General features: G+C 46.9%; 2 protein-coding genes across 3 annotated transcripts; one reads left to right on the forward strand and one right to left on the reverse strand.

Annotated features, from left to right (window-relative positions):
- Positions 1 to 1867: 1867 nt before the first annotated feature.
- On the reverse strand, positions 1868 to 9384 carry prkar1aa (protein kinase, cAMP-dependent, regulatory, type I, alpha (tissue specific extinguisher 1) a). The gene is made up of 11 exons (XM_048992327.1): positions 9259 to 9384; positions 7490 to 7676; positions 7016 to 7177; positions 6743 to 6834; positions 6106 to 6167; positions 5967 to 6013; positions 5618 to 5776; positions 4962 to 5022; positions 4043 to 4164; positions 3825 to 3906; positions 1868 to 3663 (listed from the first exon to the last, which is right to left on the reverse strand). The coding sequence occupies exons 2-11, from the start codon at positions 7655 to 7657 to the stop codon at positions 3491 to 3493; spliced, it is 1128 nt and encodes a 375-aa protein (XP_048848284.1). The 5' UTR covers positions 7658 to 7676; positions 9259 to 9384; the 3' UTR covers positions 1868 to 3490.
- Positions 9385 to 10182: 798 nt separating this feature from the next.
- On the forward strand, positions 10183 to 15826 carry zgc:86896 (uncharacterized protein LOC415190 homolog). 2 transcript variants are annotated; one of them, XM_048992328.1, is made up of 10 exons: positions 10183 to 10319; positions 10921 to 11049; positions 11878 to 11982; positions 12386 to 12608; positions 12879 to 12986; positions 13595 to 13801; positions 13960 to 14035; positions 14695 to 14888; positions 15257 to 15347; positions 15437 to 15826. In XM_048992328.1, exons 2-10 carry the CDS (start codon positions 10986 to 10988, stop codon positions 15440 to 15442), a joined length of 1074 nt encoding a protein of 357 aa, XP_048848285.1. In that variant the 5' UTR covers positions 10183 to 10319; positions 10921 to 10985; the 3' UTR covers positions 15443 to 15826. The 2 variants fall into 2 exon arrangements, with proteins under 2 accessions (XP_048848285.1, XP_048848286.1); XM_048992329.1 differs by having other exon boundaries at positions 10203 to 10319; positions 10905 to 11049.
- Positions 15827 to 17413: the final 1587 nt, after the last annotated feature.

Here is a 17413-nt window from a genome sequence, read left to right on the forward strand (position 1 = left end):
AATCACTGGATTACTGAGTTATATTAGATTTGTATTAACGAAAAAGATACATGTTATATTTGATTCGGACACAAGACAGTCTGCAGTGTATCATTTCAATACATTCATGGTATTTTATTTTTGAATTGTGACTGAAAATAAACAGCATTTTTCTGAGATTCCAAATCAGTTACAATTATTTCCACATTCCTCCACATAAACACGCTGGCAGTGAGATATTGTGTTTTCGGTACAGTGGGGTCCTTGGTTATTTTGGTAAACTCATCCTTTCGTGCCCTTTGAGTTGTGGTACTGTGGCGTACATAGTTATCTTGGCAAACCCTAACCCTTCCATGCCATGTGTGCTGCAGTGTTGAAGGGAACTCGGCTAATTACTATAGCCAGTGACACTAGGAGGGTGAAGGCATCTCTCATCTGACCTGTCTGTTCTGTCATGATGTCTTCAGCATAACTAATCCCTAAACGTCCAGCTCATGTCCACAGAGAGATTCCCTGAATAGACAGAGATGTTTCATTTTTACTACGGTTGTATTTTCAGTGCCCCTTTTAGACCGTCATTGAGCTAAATGAGCAAAAATACCAGTCGTTTTTATCTGCTGCACCTGCTGTGAGAAAGACAAGGGTCAGGAGACACCCCCAGGAATGGTGAGGTGACTCCTGAGCAAGGGCATGGATTTGAATATGGGGTAGGGTGGGGTGCGCGACTGTTTTGGTCCCTACCAATGTTGACCTCAAACCTACACCCTTACTCCTGAGTCTTAGAGAAAGTGAAAAGCATCAACCTTCTTCTGTGCTCACATACTCAGCATACGCATTGGCAATAAGCCATCCACGGCCACTTGAAAAATCAGTGAATGGCATGTAGAAAAGTGCGGATTAGCAGAAAGAGGAGAAGGCCAAGGTGAGAAAGCCAGGCTTCCTTCCAAGGCCACAGAGTCTAGCCTGTTCAGGGGGACCCCCAGGAATTCCTAAGCCAGCTGCGAAGTACAACCCCCCCAGCATGTCTTGGGACTGCCCCGGAACAGTGATCCTGGACACCATCCAGGTAGCATCCTTATGCGATGCTCCAACCCGCCTCAGCCAACTCTTCTTGATATGAAAGAGCAGCATCTCTGCTTCGAGGCTCCACGTACCATCACCCAGGTGCAGACCATAAAGCAGGCAGAAAGATCTCCGTCTTTCATTCAGTAGCTGCAGCTCGTGGCCCTCGGTAAGGATAATGATGTGGTTGACCAATAATTGGTTGCAAACCCGCAGACACACTTGCCATCTCTCTCTTTAGAACTCGTTTCCTTCAAAGCCATTCAAAACAAGAAATATAACGCATGCATACATTCACTTTTACCTACATTTGTGAAAAGCCACCTCGCATGGCGTTGTTGTACTGAACGGTCACATGCCTGCAGCCTGCCCGTTTGTTTCACCTCACCATCTGCTTCTCTCCTCTCTCATTAACATGATATTTTCGGCCACAGAAATGCTATGGATCAGATGTTTTTTTTTTTTTTTTGTTCATCAGACTATTTTCTATAAACTCTAGACAGTGTAGCAAAGGTGACCATTTGGAAGATGCTGGAACCAACAATCATACCAAATAACCACGTAGATTAGCGGTACTCAAATGTTTTGGGCCGAACAGCAATTCAGAACAAACCAAAGCAGTCAAGTGCCACATGGGTGAAAGAAGGAGGAAAGAATTCTCTGAACTGAATGCAAAAGCAGCAGCATGCGAGTGAGAAGGGTGAGCCTGATCGCCGGTGCCACCTGGGGGCGCTGTGGGTACCAGTCAGAAAACCACCCATACCATTCAAAAGGAAAATAATCAATCACAGCATCAAGCTTGTGACAGAATGAAGACAGAAAGAAATTTTGCTTAAATACGGCTTTATTTTTTTCGTCAGCTGCTTGTGAGAAAATATGCAACACTTTGATTAAAAAAAAATAATAAAAGAAATGAATACCCAGACGTGTGAACAGATGTATCCATCAAAGCGGACAGGACAGAACCGTCACCCTGAATGTTGACAAACTTCCAGCATTCAAAGCTCAGTTATCCTGTATCCTTGAGACTAGGCTAGTCTCAATTTTCCTGGTGATCTATTGAGTAAAATTATACCTACAGCCAGACTGACATAGACATTTAAAATATATAGAAATGGGTTTTTTTTTTATACAAGATTAGATTCTATAGGTTTCATCCTTATATGGAGGCAGTTGTTTAGCAACCTCGTACGCAATGCCCTCCCTCGCTCTCCTCTATCGAGTCCTACAGAGGCAGCTGTGAACAGTTTATAGCGCCTTTCATCCAGCGTGCACAGAGAAACATGAGACCAACGCATATTAAGACTCAATGAGGACCCCTGCACTCGACTTTGCCTTGTGTGAAAATGCTTTGAAGGCCTTGGAGGAGTGGGAGAGAGGAGCAGCGGGGAGGAGGTGCCACACAGAGGTGGCCCGGAGCCCAGCTGTGGTTCTGCATGCAGGCAGGCAGCACGGGCTGGTAGATACCGGCAAAAGCCTGTTGCCATTCTGACACGATGCAATTCAGATGCTTCCCTCATCAGTTGCCTGTTCCTTTATGAAACTAGCATTGTGTTTAGGGTCTACAGAGAGGGAAGACTGGGTGTATGGTGTGTGCAGTGCGTCAAACTGGCACGCACCCTGCCCTGTGTCACTCTGACAGTCTTCTGCAGCCTTGGTCGCTCCGCAACTCTAGGGCCTATTTTCTCCCTCGAAAGAAAACCATTCTTTTAGAGAATCAAGCGTATATTGCTGGTATCAACAGCCTAGACGTTACCAACAAGCCTATCAGCTTACAGCATTAATCATGCTGGGAGGTGGGACTCGTATTCATAGATACGAGGGAATATTTGGCACAAGCGGTGCAACAAATGCACACGCAACTCTACAACCCCCCCCCGTGGCTGTGCAAACAAACATGACGGGTGAACAAAAAGGAGGAATGTTCTAGAAAAGAAGTGTGACAGAGGAGGAATAACGGAAGCCTGCGATGTTCTTACCTCCAATCAGGAATGAAGCAAAACAAACTCACTATGGTCCCATAGCACAGGAATGACAGCAGTACCTAAAAACCATCACCTGAAATGGCCATTTGTGTCAAGCAACCAGATCTCATTCAACGGATCATAAAACTACAAAAGAATCCAGATTACTCAAAGGGCACTTCAGCCTTCGAGAACGGACATTAAAAATACTCTCTCTCTCTGTACCTAGAGGAGCATAACTGCTGTACAGAAATAGGAATTTAAAATATTTTTGTGAAATTGTAATAAAGAGCACTTGAAACTGTGGTCCCTGTGTAAAGAGTGTGAAGCTTATATAATATAAAACATTGCAAAATAAACAAAACAAAACAATTAAGTACAATTCGGACCAGCAGATATAACACAGTGATGCGGCTTGACAGCTGGGTGTGGGGAAAAGGGTCTGGCGAGAGATTATAAAAACGCGTTAAAGGGCGACAGTCGCGTCACACAGACAGCGACACGAAGCTGTTGTACTGCTGGATGTTCCGCTTCAGGATGTCCGAGCACGGCCCCAGCACACGCTCGAACCGCGGCCGGTCCAGCTTCACGCACTTCAGCGGCCCGCGGGACACTACAGTGGCGGCACGGGGTCGGTTCATCAGGAGGGCGATCTCACCTGAACAAAAGGGGGGCGAGGGGAGCGGTTACGGCCCCAGCAGTGGCGCCACCTCCTGGCTGAGGTGAAGAATTGTTCCTTCAATAAAAACTCAGGCCTGTGTTTTCACAGCTTGAGAGAGCAGGACATGGGAGATGTGAAAACCTAAACTTCAAACTTACCAAAGTAATCAGAGGGTCCCAGTTTTCCTACTTCTATGAACTCCTCGTTCTCTGATCTACGCTGCAGTACAGCTGCAAGGCCCTGCAGGGACACACCAACACGACCATTCTGCTGTGCACAGTGCCCCCTACAGCACGCACTTGGTATCACACCCCACAGCACTTTACTTGAACAAAACGACTGCATACAAACTGCTGGGTAAAAACTGGACGCCCACCTCCAGGATGATGAAGAATTCATCCCCAGGTTCTCCCTGGACTACAATCTCCTGTCCGTCCTCGAACTGCACTGTCTCCAAGGCATCGGCCACCGTCAAACGCTCCCACTTATCCAGGGACTCTGCACAGACAGGGAGCAGAACTAGATCGCGAGTCCGTGTTACACCGGGAAAGCGTGTGCCCAGAATTAGCTAATTAGCAGAAAAGTCCGTGCAGCGTAAAGCTGTGTTTCCATTAAAGTTCCGTGGAAATTTCCGGCAGCAACATGACAGTGACAGTGCAGATAGGGCGCGTTGTGCCTTGTGAATAACGCCCAGCTTTCATCATCCTGTGAGATTAAGATCAGCGTATCATGCGTCATCATCAACATGGAGGGGCTATCCATGAGTTAGCAGCTGCAGAAGATCTAGCTACCAAGTCCTACGTATCAACTCATTCGCAAATCTTGCTTACATTGCAATTCTGAGAATCAAATTTACTACATTTCATTTATCTGACACTTATCCAAAAGAGAGTTGGGTAATTCAGGTCCAGACAGTAAAAGTCCAGACCAAGATTTTGTTTCAACCAACCACTTGAGTCTCTGTGACTCTTTATGGTCCAACTGGCTGGTTGAAACAAAATTCCAGTCTGGACTTTTACTCTCTGGACCTGAACTCTGCTTACAGTAGAGGGAAGGGTAAGGATTTGTGTTTGCGGTCTGGGGTTCCAACCCCACTGTGGCGTTATGCTCTACTTGTTGAACTAAAGGGGCTAGTGGATAACTGAGGAAAAAGAAAAAAAGAAATAAAATAACGTTTTTTTCCCCACAATTCGAAAGTGTCCATTAATGGTTTTTTGGCTGACATCCTGCGGAAATGGCACTACGTGTGCAGAGCAGACCCGAGGAGCCCGATAAGGTATGGGGAGGGCGCTTACCTAAAATTGACACCTTGCTAAGGAATTCTTCATACATCTTCCTTTTCCTTAAAGTGCTTCCCTGGAAATTAAAATTTAAAGCCAAGAGTTTTGCTACACTTACAGTTATCAAAGACAGTCTTGGAAAGTTTGCTTAATTCTAAATGCTACAATTTTTGGTTTCATAACAAAAGTCCACTGACAAGCCATGTCTAACATCTCTGCAGACATTTTCTTTTTATTAACTGCCACAACTGTTTTGACTGATTCCTTCGGTTCTCTTAATGCCATTTTGCTATTAATTGCAATTGTAGTCACTGGCTCACAGAGGGGCACTAAACAGAAATTTCTGGCCTTTTATGTTATTGCGAAGGTGTTACTCATTTAAAAAGCACTCAATGAAACTGCATGTCGATAGACTCAGAACAGCTCTTTTACAAAAATTATTTGGGTTTAAATTTATTACCGTTTCAAATGAATGTTTTACTTAAAATTCCTGGTTGTTTCTAACATGAAATGTATTTTTAGTAAATAAATAAATCAATCAAGTAATGATTTTTGTTATAAAACCAATAAATTTGGAATATTTTTTACTGAATTAAACAAGCACCCCAAGACCACTGTACACATTCCATTGCAACGATTGTGTGCGGTGAGGTGCAGGAGGGTGTTATCACCATGAGGATCCTCCGGTAACTGTCCCTGTCGATCCCCCACAGCTTCACGTCCGTTTTGGCTCGCACCGTGGCCGCCCTGGGGGTGCCGTAGATCAGCGCCAGCTCTCCGAAGCTGCCCCCCTCTCCGATGCTGGTCACCCATTCGCCGTTGACATAGACCTGTAGGAACACCACACCAGTTCTTCGATGCTGCTTACCTGACCCCGTCCCCAAAAAGTGCCAGTGACACTAACCCCGCCCACTTTCAAGCATAAATACACCTCACGGGCACCAGGGGGCGCCCAGGTAAAAGGTGCGAGGATAAACTGAGCTACTAATATATGCAAGCAGGAGATGGGCAGCGGCTTACATCCATTTCTCCCTGGTCAATGACGTAGAAGTTATCGCCCTCATCACCTGGGGAAAAAAGAGGAAGGTCAACTAATTAAGAAAATTCCACTACAAATGTTCGGCATTACAGTTCCTGGGGAAAGCAGCAATAAAATCACCTTGTTTTATGACGGTCTCCCCGGCGATGTAGGTGACCGAAAACATGGCATCAAATATATCACTGCAACAAAAATTTACAATAACGTTATGCGAACAGTCTGCATCGAACAGCTCGGGGGAACAACCATCGACGTCGCACCGGTAGCAACTCAACTCGTCAGGTCAGCCAGGGGGGTAGCTGGAAATCACTTTACCCTAACCCCCCCCCCACAAAATAATCCCTTTCAGACGCAATTGAAAGGGTCATTTAGTTTGAGCCTCCCCCCGGTTATGGTGGGGTTACGTTCTGATAAATCGTAAAGCGAAAATATCGTAAGGCGAAAATGCATTTTAATACAGTACACCTAACCTAACAAACATCATAGCCTAGCCTACCTTATACATGCTTAGAACACTTACCTTAGCCTACAGTTGGGCAAAATTATTAGCACAAAGCCTATTTAGTGATGAATGTCATGCAATTTATTTAATATAGTAGAAATATCGTAATGCAGACCCTCGTAACCCGAAGAGCCTCTGTACTCTTACTTTCTGTGGCTATGTCTTCATGCACAGTGTGTGTTTGTATACGTATATCTGTGAAGCACTAGGGGCGACAATGTGGCTCTTCGTAAAAACAAACCCACTGCGTTGTACCTTCTCTCGTTGTCATCCAGATGTGAGAACAGCACGTTCTTCTGGATGGCCTTGGCCAGAGCTGCCATGCTTTTGTAGTCCTTTGGAATGACCTGGAAACACGTTACGACACATTAACGCGAGTTAGGAAACATCCCCCGAATGCACACTGACAAGTCTGCCGAGAGACGTGAAAGCAGCGTCCTGTCTGGAACTCAGATCCACACCCAGCGTGCCTGCGAACCGGACAGCCATTCGACGAGTGATTGTGCGAGAATCGCCCGGCGACATCACCTTCCGCACGTAGGACGTGGCGTCCTCCTCGGTGTAGACCTCGGCGCTGATGGCCCCCCGCCGAGCTTTCACCCCAGGGTTCACGGGCGGGGAAATCTCATCGTCCCGCGAATCCGAGCGAGAGTTTGCCTTCTGCTGTCCGGCGATCTGCCTGGCCTCCTCCTGTGGAGACACACGCGCCGCTCAGGGCTGCTTCACACTACACAAGCGCATGCAAACATGCATCTGCTTCACAGCAGCTGACTGAGCACAGACACATCTGAAAGTCCATGCATTTCAATAAGCAAGGAAGCATGTTAGCATGTGAAGACCCCCTACTGTCTTACAAACTGTCTACAAGCACTAATTTCTTTCATCTGACATCCTGCAAATACACTGGGGGATGGGTTGCGGCTACACGAGTAGCCAATCAGCTTCTCTTGCCACTTCCACTTTCCCTCCCCATGTGGGGGTCTCCACCCCCCGGACACCAACCTTCTCCAGCTTCTGGAAGTAGTCGCGCAGGAAGGCCACAGGCCTCTCGGGGCGGGAGGCACACAGCTGCACGATGCAGTCCTTCAGCAGCTGCTGGATACCGTGCCGCTGCACGTACTGCTCACACTCGCGCAGGCTGCGGTCACCATCACCGCTCCCACACGCCATGGCTTGCTGTGCCCGAGGTCTGTGGCAAGAGAACAAGGCTGTGCACAGAGCAGCTGTGGGGGGACGGGCAGGGGGGGGTCAGGCCATGGCACACTGTAAGATGCCATCTGGGTTCTTGTGCAATCGGCTGAATTCAAAACCAAAAACGACAATCTAGAAGGATCCAGATACAACCTAACCCTGCAGAGAGGAGGAGGTAATCGAGTGAGAGGTCTGGCTGGGAAATCGGTGTCAAGATCGTCCTTCATGTGCAGAAACTCTGAGCAAAACCATGCAAGTTTACGCGACTGCAAAAAGCCGTCACTTGAAGGAGAGCTCTCAGTGGAAGCAACAAAAAGTAACCCTGTCTGGAAAATACAACCAGCCTCACGAGTGTCTGTGTGCAAGAAGACGTGGTGAAACAGACAGGAATCATAAGAAAGGCAAGCAGGGTGAGTAAAAGGGAAAAAAACTGAATGGTAAAAGGGACGTGACGGAGCAGGCATGGTGCCGCTGCCCTGCGCGAATCAGCCGCAGTGCGAGCTGGGAAATGAAAGAAAATAACTGCCATTAAAAAGGAGGACAGCAGAAGGGGTTGCTGGAAGAGACACGTGTCCCAGCCAAGCAGCGCAGGACAAGCAAGGCACACCGAAACTGTTAGTAAGCCAAGCTGAACAGGGGTAAACACAGGTGTCTGCGTGTCTCTTGGAAGTGAAACACAAAGAGGAAATGGGGAGGGGGGTGCAATGGAGAGAGACAGCCGCTTAACATACAGTTAAGGTGAGATTGAAAACAGAGACAGCCAAAATGCGGAAAAAAGGCAAATCAGCAGAGTGCGCGAATTGAAATGGTCCATTTCATAGACTGCCTTGGACAGGGGCCCAGTAAACTTCCACCTGCCACACCCACCTACAGAGTATAGGATCACAGGCTAGAAGCACCACCTCTCAAATACCTCCCAATGCTTTTAGAAACTCGAGGAGAGCGGACAATCTGCACCACTGACACTCTGTTGGGAGGCTTTTGTGATTCTTTTATACACGAGGTCAACACAGACCCAAAACGCTTATTCAAGGGCATCAAGGATATCAAGACATCCACAATACAGTGATTTGTGCAGAGCGATCAAAGAGTAGCATGGCCATGGGATATGAAAAGCTAAATTCGTGTGACATCTGCTGTGCAAAACCTGTGCTGTGTAAAGCGAAACTCAATTTTTTTTTTTTTAATTCTATTGCAGTCTTAACTAAAAGCGGTCTCGATGTCGGACGAGCTCGACAGTCCGTCCGCTCGGCCCACGCCGTTCGCACGTACGAGCGGAGCCAGCCGACGGCACGAGCCCGAGCTAGCTGTCATTCTGAAGCGCCAACGCGTATCTTATTGTCCAACAGCGCGGCGAAGTTAAGCTCAGTCGAGTCGACTGCTGAACACGACCGAGAACACTGGCTATAGAGGCCTTTTCGAAACGGATGGTCTTATTCGGGCGCCATCTTGGTAATGCAAAGCAACTTATGACAACTAGTTAGCGACTGAACACGAGATACTAAATCTACAGTGCGACCAGCGGAATGGAAACCGATTTCTTGAAGGCAGAATCAACATGGAAGTGTACATCTGCTTACCCTTGTCGTCTCGCTTTTTTAGAAAGTGTACGGCCTTCTCGAAACTGTCACTGATATAAAGTCCCCTTCTCTGTTTTCACAGCTCGCGAGCGGTAGCCCAACCGGAAACTACTGAGGACCAATCAGAAACCGCCGATGACGTCAATGTGCCTCATTCACTGATTAAGATGTAACTCTAAACGACTTTAAAGGGGAGAGACAATAAGTATTAGACACGGAAACGGACTTTTTTAGTTGGCCTACTTTTTCAGTAAATGCTCCGTAGTGCAGCGTTTTACAATAGGAGTGTGTTCAAAAATATTGTCTGCCTGATGATTTGTTTAAAGATAATCCGACCAACGCTTGCAAACGTAGCACAGTCAGAGCCACAAGTGGCAAGACGTTGATAGAACTGAATTTAAAAATCAAAAATTGTCTCTGCTTTAGAGCCCTTCATATCAGTTTTCACTCGATTTACATCGTACTGCTTATACTTGTAAATGGTTCTTCAGGCGCAGTGACATTGCCTGTCCAGGACTTGCTCTAGCCTATTGCAAACACTGAATGGCATGAAACGTCAGCTCAAATTTTCCATGAAGAATTTTAAGTGCCCTTAAGCTTTAACACTGACATGTTAAACCCCCAATGAACACACATAATTAATGAGCGTATTGCCGTTTTAGACAGCGGCGTTTGTACTTAATTAGTTTGCCGCAAGAGCCAACGACATTGTCCAGAAAGAAAGCAAAGACTAATGTGCAGATAATGACATTTACGGTAGAGTTATAGTAATAACCTTCATTTCTGATTGGTCGTCTGCGAATATAAGCCCTGCGGGTGAATTTAACCAGACAAACAGTGGGCTAATGCCAGGTGTTCACCCAGTAGTTATTTGCAAAACCACACCCATTACGCCCCTCCCTACCAGCTTGTATACGAACCACTCCCCACTCTTATCAAGAGCCAGGAGCCTCTGCTTGCCGGGGTTACTTCAGTTTGTGTCGACTGCCCAGAGTCCATGAACTGAAACACCCACTCCCAGTGAAGAGGAGAGCTGAGCTTGCACCCCAACACCCAGCAAGGTAAGAGCAGCTCCTGGCAGATGCACGTCTCCTCCAGCCCTGCTGGTTACCTTTACTGCATGACAGGGTGTGTTCTGCCGGGAATGCAGAGGGCCCCCCTCTGTGATTTAGCAGGGCTATAAAGAAGTGTGCATTTGATTACGGTAAAGTTACTCTGAACAAACTGTCTTTACAGGATTGGGTTTTGTGGGTGTGTAGGGGAGGAAGTTTAGTTCCGAGGAATTTTCAAGGGCTCTAAAAGACCATCATTAGAAAAATGTGTACTGTAAGCTTCTGTTTGGTGCCTGAAATGCCTTCTGAACCAGAACATTTGATTGTTTTGTACATGGAGAAACTGAATACCTAAATTTTTACTAATAGGTCGTTATAAAGCGCTTTACATCGCAAGGCACAAGAAATGACTGCCTAAGATTTACTATCACTGTGTGATAATTACGGTATTATTACTGTGTGAACATAACGTTTATCTGTTAATTTACTACTTACTGATATTTCTTTCTTATTGATACTTGTAAACACTTCAGTAGTCCTGAATCAAGAAACATGAAAAAAAAAACAATTGTCAATAATTCCCCCCAACTCCAGTTTTCCTTGTGTTAAGGCATTAAAAGTCCCAGAGAAGAGAACCTCCAACAGCACAGCATTCCGGAGTCTCTCTGTTGAAACATGTCCCTCTACAGCTTTGGACTGGAGCCGGTGTCCTGCCACGCCTGGAACAAAGACCGCACACGCAAGTGCAAACTGGTCCTGTCTCGCTTCTGCGTGGGGCAATTGCATGCCTGCAGGCTGCCCGTGCAGCCGCCCACCCCCAGCCGGCCACGGATAGCCCACTGCAGCAAGAAGCCCAGTCGTACTGCTGCCCAGGATGCTGCTAATGCATTATCATGCATCCCCCCCCCATCCCCCTCCTTCTCCAGTGCCTAAGTGCTCCTTATCTCTATTACGATAGCACTGTACCTCTTACTTTCAGGAACTGCTTGCAGCCATGAAACCAGGGAAACCTATAAAACTTATCTTACATTTGCCCCTCCCTTACACACGTCTGTTTATTTACCATTAATCTATTTTTTGTGGAAAGAAGTGGGGGTCTAATGACCGAGGTGATTACACTGTATCCTGCAGAGAGCCTAGCAAGCTTCAAACATTTATCTACTATTTACAGATAGCTGGGTTAATCATTATAGAAGCCTGTCAATTTAGTTTTTTTTCTTTTTTGTTAAATATACTTCTTACTGATCCCTGTAGGGAAATTCTCTTTTCACTCCCCCATCGTGCTCTCTGTCAGTAAGAGCAAACTTGGCAGCTAAGGGCTGCCACCCGTTGCGGCACCCAGAGAGCTCGGGGTTAAGGGCTTTGGTCAAGGGCCCGCAGATGGACCAAGGCTGGGCTTGATCTCGGCAACTTTCTGATCACAGGCACAGAGGCTTAGCCACACAACACTGCCCCTCATCCCCTTAGTGAAAGGAGTTCACTGAAATATATCCTTGGCTCCTAGAATGTCACTGACTAGTCCAGCTTCTTGATATGCCCCTAGAATGACACCAAACTCCCCCTACAGAAATTGCCATAAGCCCCAACAGCAGTGAGGTGCACATCTACCAGAAGAGCGGGAAGGACTGGATCAAAATCCATGAGCTGACCGAGCACAGCGGCCGCATCACAGGTACGGCAGTGCTGGCCGTGTGCCATAGGCCCGCTTGACAGAGACAGAACGTGGCCGGTTGAAGTCACAGAACGCAACTCCCAGCATGCACTGCAGTAAACCACTGCATGATCATGTGACATGAGACAGATACAAAGAGGTCAGACACCCCCAGAAAACACTGTTGTCAAGTCCAATTCCATCTTCTGCTCAGTGTTGTGACAATTAGGAGATTGATCCTTTGGGTCATCCAGGGTGCAGTTCCACTATGCTTATTTAAGCCCTGGTTGAGATGTCATTCATTTGTACAGATACTTCTAGAAACATTTACAACGGGGCCCCGATGAGAGACCCAGCCCCTACTGCTTATGGCCATTATATGTCCAAAATGACATTTAACGCTGCAATGTGTTCATGCTTACAGGCATTGACTGGGCACCAGAGTCCAACCGCATAGTGAGCTGTGCCTCGGACAGGAACGCCTATGTGTGGACCCTGAAGGAGGGCGCATGGAAACCCACGCTGGTGCTGGTTCGCATCAACAGGGCCGCCACTTGTGTCAAATGGTCCCCGCAGGAGAACAAGTTCGCCCTGGGCAGCGGGGCCAAGCTGATTTCCGTATGCTATTTCGAGAAAGAAAATGACTGGTGAGTCCTCTAAGTCACTGGGAGTCCTCTAAGTCACTGGGAGCGCTGTATTCCGGTCGGCTGATTTATGAACTATGAACCGCACCCAGTCATATAATTATTCCAGTTATGTGCTCCCCCAGGAACAGCAAGTTTGATGAAGCACTTTACAATAGTGTGTCTCCAGGACATTTGATTTGGGCGAATACTGTTCACTCATTTTATTAGTACTGCTCTACAAAAGTCACCTCATTACCCTTGCCCTTTTGACCCCTACCCTCTATTCCCTAGGTGGCTCAGTAAACACATCAAGAAAACCATCTGCTCCACTGTGCTGAGCCTGGACTGGCATCCCAACAATGTGTTACTGGCGGCTGGCTCTGCGGACCTTCATTGCAGGTCAGAAGCCAGTGAGAGTTTTACTTGCACAAGAATGTTCTGAGGGCAGAACAAAAAATGATTGGTTCAGGGAGGTAATTAATCAGACTGTAGAGGAGATGGGTACAATGAACTGGAGGAGGCAGGATCAAGACATATGATTGTTATTTGACCCCACCTTCTGTACAATCTGATTGGCTATCTCTCATTCCTCATTCTGCCCTCAGAACATTTTTGTGTACGCAAAATTCCCATGAACAGGTCAGAACTGGCAGCCATCTTCCCATCCATTCATTAGGCATTCCAGACATTCTGTGACACATCCAGTCATACATTCCTCCAACACTATACACCTTCCCATCAGCTTCAGCACAAGCACAGAAAGGCTGCTCCTCAGCAACGAGCAGTTGAAGCTCCAGCTCCATTGTTCACATGTAAACAGCGCCTTGGATCAGCGTTTCAAAAGGCAAAGTCACTGGCCTTCAGCGATGACACTGTAGAGTAGGAACGGTCAATACATTCTGGGGTGAATCTGGTAAAATCTGTATTTTGGAAGACCATAGAACAGCATTTTTAATCGCCTTCCCGCCCTGAAACACCCGGTGCTGTCCGCCGTGATTCCACCACAGGATTTTCTCCGCCTACATCAAGGACATCGAAGAGAGGCCAGGACCCACACCCTGGGGGGCCAAGATGCCTTTCGGGGAGATGCTCCTGGAGCAAAGGGACTGTGGCGGCTGGGTGCACGGCGTGAGCTTCTCTCCATCTGGCGACCGCCTGGCTTGGGTTAGCCACAACAGCAGCATCGGTGTGGTCGACGCCCCCAGTGGTAAAGAGTGAGTGCGCACACCAGTCTATGCCTTTAGTCACCGTGCTACGAGCTGGCCGTGCATGACTAACGCTGTTGTTATCACCGCTCAGGTGATGGTATGATTGTCAGTAAAAGCATGCTATAGCTGTATGTGAGCACTGATGTTCCCCTCGTGTCTCCCAGAGTCACCCAACTGGCCACGGAGCTCCTCCCCCAACTGAGCGTCCTGTTTGTCAGTGAGACGGAGATAGTGGCGGCGGTAAGACCGTAACCCGGGGACCATTCGTACATCTGCGCTCATTGGTCCAGCGCCTGCTAGTCTAAAACAGCGTCTCTCTCTACCCAGTCCTTGGGGACCCCCCAGACAGTCCACATTTTTGCTTCCAGTTGGCAGGGAGCAAAAACATGGACCATCTGTGGGTTCCCGAGGACCAGGATAAGAAACACTGGCCTCTCAGATGTTTATAAAGGCATCCCCTGGATAGAATAATGCACTTTCAAGAAGGAGTAACATTATACTGGATGAAATGGGTGTAAATACGCCTTTTCAGGCCATAACTACAGAGAATGGTGATGATCACACCTTTGTGTAATGGCGCCACCTAGGGGACTGAGCCCCGGATTAACAGATGGCAGTTTGCAGTGTCAAAAGTTCCCAGTCTGGAGTCTGCCATCCATGCCTACACTGCACCATGTCCTCACTTGGGGATATTTACACCACCTAGCATCACCAAGTGCTACATTAAATGTAGCAAATAAATAAGCTCTACAAAGAACACAGAATAAGTGTTTATATAGCTTTTGTTGTGTGAAAAATGTTTAATTGCTTTACCTTTTATGATTTCATGCATGAAATTTAAAAATATGCCCACAATTGGCATTAACAGATGACAGTGTGTGGTGATTTTCTTTCTGTAGGGTCACGACTGCTGCCCTTTCCAGTACTCCTACAAGGGCCCCAGGGAGCTGAGCTTGGTGAAGAAGCTGGACGTCCCCAAGCAGGCGTCTCGCGGCGGCCTGTCGGCCATGCAGCACTTCCGTAACCTGGACAAGAAGGCCATAACCGAGGAGGAGCAGAACGAGCTGGAGAGCCTGCACCAGAACTCCATCACGTAATAGGGGCACTGAACGGGGGGACTCAAGGGGGGACTGAGAGGGGCACACATGGATGTCTGTAAGGATGGCTTGTTTCATATCCTCACTTTGTCACATGCCTAGAGCCAGATGTTAACAGAACCGCTCGATTTTAAACATGCAGTTCAAAGACAAAAAGGCAGCATCTTTTTGGGGATTTGTGACAGTATGAGGCCAAGGCTTCATTTTTAAAGGCCATTAAGTCTTGTGCTGAGCCAGGGGTTGCCGCAGATGAGAAGCGTTAGTGACGCTGCATTTGCTGTGCCAGCATGAGTCAAACGGCCAGACCCAAGCAGCCGGGGGTCCTCCTCCGAGGCCAACCTCTGACTGCCTGTTCGCCTTGCAGCCAGCTGCGCATCGTGGATGGACCCAAGACCAAGGTCGGCAGGTTCAGCAGCGTGGGCCTGGATGGGGCCGTGGTCGTTTGGGACTTCAAGGTGACTCCCCCTCTCTCATTGCTGAAGTCTCCGATAATCACAACTGGCCGTGTCCTTAATTTTGTGTGTGTGTGTCTGTCCCTCACTAGCACTGAAAGCGGAGGGAGGGGCGTGCTGTTTGCCGTTCATCATCTGCTGTTGGGATTGCTACTCGCCATTTAAAGGGTCTGTAAAGACTGATAAACCAGGAACAGCATTTAAAGTGCTTTCACTTAAAACTCAAACGCCTAATTCAAATACACAGTCAGTACGTTAAAAAATATGAACAGAAAATGAGATCAGTAAGCTAGCATGTGTATTCAACAAGGAACAGAAAAACAGAAAATATCAATAAATTATTTACAGCTTTTTACTTATTGTTCATCTTTCACTCTGTTTGAATTTGTATGCATGAATACTTTCTGTTTTTACTGCAACAGGAAATTTTATTTGAAAGTTCAAATTTAATTGTAGAATAAACAAATCTTTGCACTGCGGAATACGCTCACAAAGCCCATCGTCATCATTAAGCACAGTGTGGCATTTTGATGGGACAATCCTTGGGAAAACCACTGAAAACGAACACAAACAGCATCCCTGTGCACGGAGATCGTATCTACTGCACACCTGCGTGAAAACCTACCATTAAAATCCTGTGACCTTTCAGCTGTTGCGTCTGGCGTGATTCTGATATGTCCTGGCCTGTAGTGGTAACAAAAGATAACCAGGCTGTATTTAAACAATCCAGCTGATACCAGAACTGTCTGACAATCTCCTGCTCAGCCGGCTCTTGCACCAAGGACACTGCCGTCCTTGTAGCGATTGACTGAACTATGAACTTGTTACAATATCTGTTTGGCTGAAGTAATAACAGACAGAGGAGAACAGGCATGTTACCCTGCTGTAGACTCAGCGTAGGGGAATGTAAACAACAAGCTAGTGTTTTCCCAAGTACTTCAATTTGAATATCTCAAGCTGTCGGACCGGCTCTTAAAGGCGAAGGAGCCCTGCGAGATACCAGCAGAAGCAGCCTCTGGACGAGAATATCTGTGCAACGACCTAAAGCTGCAGATATGCTCAACCTTGGCAAAGCAAAACGGGTGTGAATTACACGTGGGCCATTTTCCTTGACGGATGCATCCAGGTAGCAACCCCGCCTGCTTACCGAGCGGTCTGACTCCTCCATGGCCGTGGCCGTTTTGGCCACCACAAAGTTCAGCCGAATTTAACCATAAATTACAGCCTATTTAAAGAGCGGTTAGGCATGCAACCACATTTCAACGTCGGCCTTAGCGAGTATCTATGGACGCTGACTGGGACTTTCACAGATGTCATAAATATGCATCAGCTTTCCTCTTCAGCTGCACCCTTTCGATAAGCCAGGTAAGTGTGCTTGGCCTGAGTCTTTCCCTGACCTCTGCGTCACCTCTCAGAATCTACTGCGGCCCACTGATCAGGCTTTCTAGCATTTTACAAATAGCTGTTCGGTTTTAATCTGGACAAACATCCTGCCAGCACACTGGCAATGCTCCGAAGATTACGTTGATTCATTTCCCACGTGGCACTCTTTTCCTCCTCTACAAGAACGACCTAAATACGGGCCTAGGAACACTGTGCATCGAGGCACGTCCTGCTAATCGTAGGCCAATCAGAAGAGGGACCTTGTTACTGCCAGCTCCGCCCACCTGCGAAGGAACTCGTATGAGGATGTTTATTCCACCTCAGGATCTCCAAGTCTTACACCTGTGTCACACAAACTCCCCAGGACGGGAAATTAAACTTAAATGGAACACAGAATGAGTGTTTTTATACTTTTTTTAACAAAAAACATCGATTTAAAAACCAAAGTAGCACTTCATTATAGTCATATTTTTAGTAATTTATAAACACATTCATAACAAATAATAATGCATTCATAAAGAATTATAAACATGGCTAGAAATATTTATCAAAATTCATAACATTACAGCCTTGTTTATTATGCATTATGGATGCTTTATGAAGCTCTCATATATAATATACTATAGATACCTTTATAATGCAGAATAAAGCATCCATAATGCTTATACCGACCATTATAAGGCATT

Source organism: Brienomyrus brachyistius, chromosome 22, assembly GCF_023856365.1.
Source record: "Brienomyrus brachyistius isolate T26 chromosome 22, BBRACH_0.4, whole genome shotgun sequence".
Taxonomy (NCBI): Eukaryota; Metazoa; Chordata; class Actinopteri; order Osteoglossiformes; family Mormyridae; genus Brienomyrus; species Brienomyrus brachyistius.